Consider the following 7,769-nt stretch of genomic DNA (forward strand, 5'->3'; position numbering starts at 1 on the left):
AATTCGAAAGTTGAAATTTCATGCCCTTTTCTTCTTATTTTCACGTCCCAATTTATACCTATTTATTTACAGAAATAGCTCTAATGCTAAAGAAGCTGGTAAATTACCGTAGAGTCTTTAGTCTCCATGCTATGCTATGCAACTGACAGCTGACCACTCTAAAGGCACTAAGTAGAGGAAACTTTTAATGGGTAACTTCAAACTTAGTACCGGGACTACTGGGATACTTGACGTGTAGGATAGGCAGGTAATTTTCATGTTTCTTAACTTTGTTAGTTCTTGAGAAAGAAGATTGCTAATTCAAAATTAGCTCGTAAGAGGAAAGGGGTCATCATGATTCGGAACTGAGTGATTTTGAACTAAATGAGCCATAAATAAAGGCTTCAAATAATAGGTACTTTTTAGTACTTTAAACCTAACATAAAATCCTCTATCACAGTCACCATTCACCTGCCAAATTGACACGAATGAAGCGTCAACAGTAAAACCAAACAAGATGAGAATGTGCTCATAAAAATCGTCAAAACTATGACGATGTGGTGATTCCAGATGCTTAGTAGAATCCTTGACTCGACCAGGGGCAAGCCATGCTCTTGTCCGGAAAACAAGCAATGCTCAGCATGCAAACCGAAGGTTATAAAGTAATTAACTTGTTCATATTTTGCAAGTAGTTTTGAAGAATTCAATGTATTTTTACGTTGTGGCGAAGTATAAAAGGTAAAAGAATCAGTGACCCGATAATAAGCATTGGTTACATTATTTACAATACTAGGTATGTAATAGTTTTTGAAGACTAGTGTAGAAAATACGACTACAGTTGGGTCAAACAAAGACCCACGCATGTGATACCCAAGGGAACGACCCAGGACTTACCTTAATGTAATTTCACCTATTTTAAAAGAAAAAGGGCTTGGTAGGATTTATTGGGAGATCAGAATTTTATTATCTACCCATAATCCCATATGGTAAAGAAACGTAGAGGTATTCGAATTTTGTGTTATTTTAATTCGGGTTTAAAATGTTCTAGGCCTAGAGTCCATCTGGAAGACCCACATCGCCTAACCATACCCATAGTGATCAGTCGGTATAAACACAGAAGCCCTGTTACTGTCAACAGATCGACAGAGAAGCGTTGGCCCTACAGCTCCAAAAAAAGAGACGACACGCCGGCCCGACCGACCGCACTATGCACATGGATTCGGAAGAAACGGGCCTTGAGGCAGCTGAAGCGAGAGCGAGAAAGGGAGAAACAACGGCAAAGGGACATACTCAGGCGCGAAAGAGAGATAGAGTTCATTGAACAGTTACAAAAGCAGCAAAAGTATCTAGAAGAAGCAGAGCCAAAGATAGTGCTGCCACCACCGAAGAAAGAAAAACCTATAAAAGTAGCGCCACCACCAAAGATTGTACCACTTAAGGCTCTCCCACCTCCGCCTGTTGAAAAGCCAAAGAAAGGCAAGTCAACGTATGCAAAGCCCAAAGCAGAGTCGAGATTCGTGTCTGTGAGGAAAGCGTGAGTAAAACCCATGGCCTAAAAAGTAAATAAAGTTAAAAAATAAACTTACTTTAGTCGCAGCTCGTTACCGAGTATTTACTTGTTGTCCATTTGGTCTACTTCATTTATGACGTCCACTGCTGGACAAATGCATCCCCTAAGGATTTCCACAGCGACCGGTCCTGGCTTGCCCGGTATTTAAGTACCAAGTTAATCTTCACCAGATAGTCGGCCCACCAAGTAGAACGCCTGCCCAACCCAAGTGTCCATACTACGTCTTCCGGCTCGTGGTAACCTCTCGAAAACTTTTCACCCACTACGACACGAGCTATTTTTAAGTAGTTTAAAATAAATTAAGGATCTTGATTCCAATACGAGCCACATCATAATCATTATGATGTGGCTCGTATTGGAATTGGATTTTCATTCGCCAGCCGTTAACTTGGTCGGACGTGTCAGCGCTATGAAAATATTTAATTTAATTATTCATTAGCAATATCGCGACCTACATTCTCGGAACTCGGAAGTGTTCTACTGTGTCGTTCGTTTCTAATTAGACACCGAACTTATAATGTTAAGTGATTCGACATAGTAATATGGAAGGAAGTCCCTTCAACCGGAGCGCGCTCACGCAGCGCAGCCCTCCGCCCACGCCCTCTCAGCACGCGCCGCCCGCCGCCCCCGCCGAGCACGTCATGGAACCACTCGAAGTGGTGGCCACTTCAGAACTCCAGAACTGGATGAAGAGCATCGAGCAGTGTCTGAATGAGGTGTGCATAATCTCATCGGAAGGAAAACTCAACACTGACCAGAAACTGAGGATTAGTAACCTGTGCAGAAGGGTGAGCCATGGAACATCCCAAACGGCCGTGCAATATCAGTCGCTGAAGCAAAAAGCTATTCAAGCTCACAGTAACGTGCAGGTCCTCAAGGAAAACCAAGACCTTTCACAGCAAGTTCAAGACCTCAAAAACATAATTGAAGTGACCTCTAAACCAATCCCGGGAGCAGTCTCCTTTGCTGACATGGTTAGAAAAAGCCCTGACAATTTTATTCAGCCCAAAAATGTAAGTTCAGTGGCGATTTACCCCGCTGATAAAATGAAGTCAAGCGAGGAGACCAAGAACCTAGTGCAGAAAATTATCAAGCCTGATGAAATGAAATTGCACGTGAGAGGTCTGCGGAAGACTAGAAATGGCGGCGTCATCATCAGCACCGACTCAAAAGATGACATTGAAAAGCTGAAGCAATCGGCGCAATTAAAAACCTCTGGCCTTACTATAGACGAGACAAATAAACGGAAACCCAGGATGATTGTACTCGGAGTTCCTGCTTCTATGCAAGAAACTGAGGTTTTTAAATGCATTTACCAACAAAACTTAGCCGAGAAACTACCAAATACATCATTTGAAGCATTTATGTCATCTGTTAAGCTAAGTCATAAATCAGGTAAGAAAGATGCTGAAACCTGCAATTATGTCATAGAAGTCTCAGCTCAAATACGAAAGACCTTAATAACAAATGACCGAGTTTTTGTGAATTGGTCCTCGTGCCCTGTAAGAGATTTCACTCTGGTGACAAGGTGCTTCAAGTGTCAGCAGTATGGACATGCTGCAAAGACGTGTCGGGAGGCCACCATCACTTGCGGCCACTGCGGAGAAGTGGGTCACGCGCTGAAGGACTGCACGAAAAAGGAAGAGCCATCAAAATGTGCGACCTGCTTACACTTCAAAAAGCCCAGCAATCACAAGACAGGTGACGCTGAATGCCCTGCTAAAAAACTTGCAGAAACAAGATACATTAACTCCATAGACTATGAAGGCGCTTAAGGGCTACTTGCGAGTTATTTGTGTTATACTTATTATTTATTATTAGATAGGTTAATTTCTGACTTAGATAGTGTATTCAATTTTGTTCCATTTATAATATTAGTAACTAACTGCAAAATTACCGATCACAGAACTGGTCTACTAACCTTAAAACCGAAATCATTGTACTCGTAAATTATTATTTTTGTTGACACAGACACCTGCATGCCGTATGTAATAGAAAACGCTAAGTAAGCAATATTAAGTAGCACAATGTAACCATAATAAATGATTTTAATTCTTAGATTTTACTTAATGTGTAGGTACCTATAGATTTTAATTTTTAGTATAAACATAATTTGTATTGATAATTAATATAATTTGTTGATTGTTTATGTATAATATGTATTTTGCTAATGATAGTTAAATAAAGTATCGTTAAGCCTTATTTCGCCTGAGATACAGGAAAAAAATTTCCTAGTTCAGGCACATGTATAACTTTACCTTTTGTAGCATAAGATTAGCCTAGAGTTTAAACTGTCAAATAAGATATTCAAATAAAAAAAAGAAAAAAAAAAAAGAATTATGAGCTACATCATTATGGTGATTCTTTTTAATTTTTTTGCCCCCGCACTCGAAGTAGCATAGTGGTAAAGTTGAAAATATAGGTACTCTTTTTCGTATGTGTAAGTATGTAGTGTGCCCTGGATATAAACCGCTGACAGGTTTCATTGGCGATCACCAACACAAACAGAACTCTATTCGCAAGCCAATGGAGCACTATGGCCGATGTTTGTCTTTAGTTAAGTGTTTGTTCTTAGATTAGGGATATGAGGCTTTTAGACTAAAGCGATTTAGATAATAGCGGTTAAAGCGCTGAAGTTGAAACAGATTTTACTCTATTTTTAGTTAGGCAGAGAATGGATTTTTTTAGATCGGGCAATAAGTTTTCGTGCTGACAACAACACAATGAGGATCATTTCGATTTTTAGCTGTGAATGCAGATTTATAGGGCTAAGAAATCCTTAATACACAGTGCAAAAATTTTTGTTTTACGACAAAAATTTACGAAGTTATGGCCAAATTACTAAAAAAGTTCACTGACCGCCCGGCGCGGGGACGATGACGTCATTATATCCGATCCGAACGCTGCCGGCGTACTGCGTGGATAGAAAATATTTTTTTCTAGCCAAATTATCAGTTTTAGAGAAAAACTTGTAATGACATTTATTCATCAGAATAAAGTAAGCTATCGATAGGTAATTTTTAAAAATGGAAATTGTGAAAAATAACGCAAAAAATCCATACGCTCATACGATTCAATGGCACGCAGAGACGCGATTGGGGTCTCCGCGGTGGTATATTTGGCGATTTATTCAAATAAAGTGTACATAAGTGTTGTTAGAGTCATATCTTCTTCCAAGTAAAATATAAAAATGTATAAGTATTAATTTATTTACTTCTAACAATAAGGTATAACTTCTAACAATAAGACATTGCTATGAAAATCATTTCGATGTACACTTAATAGTTAATACCTACCTGTTATTTAGTTTTTCTGAGTTAAACCTACGCACCTACCTATCCATTCGCCGTTCCCATGGGCGGGCCAGCTGCTGCAGGAAAGGACAGCCGCTCCGTGCTGGAAATCTATTTAATCTTAGCCTAGAAGCTGGGTATGACTACCCCGCCCCTCTCCTCTCCCCAGGTCATAAGCTGGGCATGACTTCCCCCTCGGCCAGAAGTTGGGTATGATTTACCCCCCCCCCCCCCCCCCGGCCCGAAACTGGGTATGACTTGACCCCTCCCCCTCCCCCCAGGCCAGAAGCTAGGTAAGGCTTGCCCCTACCCCCAGGCCATAAGCATAAGCTGGATATGACTCCCCTTCGGCCAGAATCTGGGTATGACACCCCCCCCCATGCCAGAAATGCCAGAAACTGGGTATGACTTGACCCCCCCCCTCCCCCAGGCCATAAGCTGGGTAAGGCTAGCCCCTCCCCCCAGCCCTAGAAACTGGTTATGACTTGACCCCTCCCCCCCCCCCCTCTCCCCAAGCCAGAAGCTAGGTAAGGCTAGCCCCTTCCCCCAGTCCATAAGCATAAGCTAGGTATGACTCCCCCTCGGCCGGAAGCTGGGTATTACTTACCCCCCCCCCCCCCCCCCCCCAGGCCAGAAACTGGGTATGACTTGCCTCTCCCCCCTCCCACCAAGGCCAGAAGCTGGGTAAGGCTTGCCCCTCCCCCCAGGCTATAAGCTGGGTATGACTTATCCCCCCCCCCAGGCCAGAAACTGGGTATTAGCATCATATTATGTATTATTATGTTCAATACAAACAATCATTAAGTTACACTCACCCCAACCGCGTCTCCGCATAGCATCGAATCCTATGAAAATGTGGTTTTTGGACATAGCAATACTTATTTTCACAATTTTTATTTTTAAAAATTACTGGTCGATAGGTTACTTTATTTTGAAGAATAAATGTTATTAAAAGTTTTTTTCTAAAACTGATAGTTTAGCCGGAAAAAAATATTTTCCATCCCATTAGTACGCCGGCTGCGCTCGATTCGGATATAATGACGTCACGCGGCCGTGCGTACGTTGACTTTTAGCGGCAAAAACGGCCTATGTTTATTACTTAATATCTTCGTAAGTAATGGTCCGATTTGGATAATTCAAAAAGATATATCTTTCTTATGTCTTAAAGATTAACGTAGATACTAGTTTTATTGAATTTTCTACAACAGTACTGATCCTCATTAGCTATAAAAGTATTCAAATGCATTCACCGACTTTGAAATACTTGACTTTTGACTTTGAAAACAAAAATCAACCTGTCAGCAGACCTTCTCAAAACATGCATTCATCTTCATCATCATCGTTTCAGCCATAGGACGTCCACTGCAGAACATAGACCTCCCCCAATGATTTCCACAACGGCCGGTTGGTAGCGGCCCCCATCCAGCGCCTTCCTCCTACCTTTATAAGGTCGTCGGTTCACCTTGTGGGTGGACGTCCTACGCTTGCATTACATTACATGCATTACAATTTGACAATAACTTACCATAATACTAGTTCCTAACACGAAATCTTGTCCCCAGTTGTTACCGCCAGACCATTGGCGAGCGGTTCGTCAACTACTGCTACCGTTTCTGCTGCCAGCTATACTGCTGCCTAACCATCTTGCTGCTGATCGGAGTAGCCATCATCCTCCTCATATAAACTGGTGTAGTTCCGTCTGTGCGAGTTCTGTTTTACAAAAAAAATGATATATTCCTTTCAACTATTATTTTTATTTTGTGAAATTGATCGAAACCCCCGCACGTGAGTAGCAATACACAAATTGCACACGTTTGTATCTATTATGCAAATACACGCCCGTATTCAAAAACATTACTATGAGGTCTCACAGCACTCACAGTGTGTGTGGATGCACAGGGTGACACACGAACCAATCACAAAGCTCTATTTAACGCTGTGCGTTCGATATGCTGCTTCAATTAAGCAAGCATCATTTGTGAATACGGGCGAAAGAAATTTGAATTCAGGCGCAGGGGTAGAGGGGAAAAGAAGTTTGTGTCGGTGCGTTTGTATCAATCCTGTTTCGCGTGTACATCGATGCTGTATCGCGTTTGAATCGCGACTGTAATGCAGCTGCTACGCTCCCAGCGACGAATCGCGACGTCACACACTGGTTCAAGAAATGATAAAAATGGAATTAGCGATTTATTCACTTTTTTTGATGGTATCATGTGTAGAATGTCATAAAAAACGTTTTGTTTAAGTTCTATTTTTCTGAGAAATGCGTAGTTTTTGCTATATTACATGTTTTGTGTTTTATTTGTATGAAACGTTTCCTTCACGAGGCTCTTATTCAAAATGTTAAAGTTTGTTAAATATGACTACTTATAGGTTTTAAAGATTTATGATAATTTATTGATTTTCTAAAATAAAAAGAAGCTAACAATCATTCCAATCTTAATCATTTATTATTCAACATCATCATCAACATCTATAAATTCAAAAGTTTCATCATTATTTGAAGCTAGTAAATTCTTAACTTCATTAGGAAGAGGAGATTTTGACTCACACTCATTTTTGGTCTTATTGTTGACAAAAAAGGATCCGAAGAAATAAATAAATTATTTAAAATAACACGATTGGTCACTTTTCGGTTAAATTTACGCGTATGATTCTCTCTGATCTTTCTAAAATCTTTATTCCGCGATTCTGTAGCTTCTTCCGATAGTGCTCCTATTGGCATAATATCTAAGTGCAAAGCAAAACCGACATGAATCATTTAACAAAATTAAAACAAAGATCTTTAAGTATCGATATGTACAAGTATGGTATGGCCTATCTTCATTGCACGCATGGATATGGGCTATGGAGACTATATTACACATTACTTATAGACTAGAATTTAAAACTTGGACAGCAAGAGGAAAATAATAAAAAAGCAAATA

General features: G+C 40.5%; 1 protein-coding gene across 2 annotated transcripts; it reads left to right on the top strand.

Moving 5' to 3' along the window:
- Positions 1–464: 464 nt before the first annotated feature.
- On the top strand, positions 465–6,562 carry LOC135075902 (uncharacterized). 2 transcript variants are annotated; one of them, XM_063970361.1, is made up of 3 exons: positions 465–641; positions 1,028–1,513; positions 6,405–6,562. In XM_063970361.1, exons 1-3 carry the CDS (start codon positions 550–552, stop codon positions 6,523–6,525), a joined length of 699 nt encoding a protein of 232 aa, XP_063826431.1. In that variant the 5' UTR covers positions 465–549; the 3' UTR covers positions 6,526–6,562. The 2 variants fall into 2 exon arrangements, with proteins under 2 accessions (XP_063826431.1, XP_063826432.1); XM_063970362.1 differs by having other exon boundaries at positions 630–717.
- Positions 6,563–7,769: the final 1,207 nt, after the last annotated feature.

The sequence above is a fragment of the Ostrinia nubilalis genome, chromosome 11 (genome assembly GCF_963855985.1).
Source record: "Ostrinia nubilalis chromosome 11, ilOstNubi1.1, whole genome shotgun sequence".
NCBI classification, from domain to species: Eukaryota; Metazoa; Arthropoda; class Insecta; order Lepidoptera; family Crambidae; genus Ostrinia; species Ostrinia nubilalis.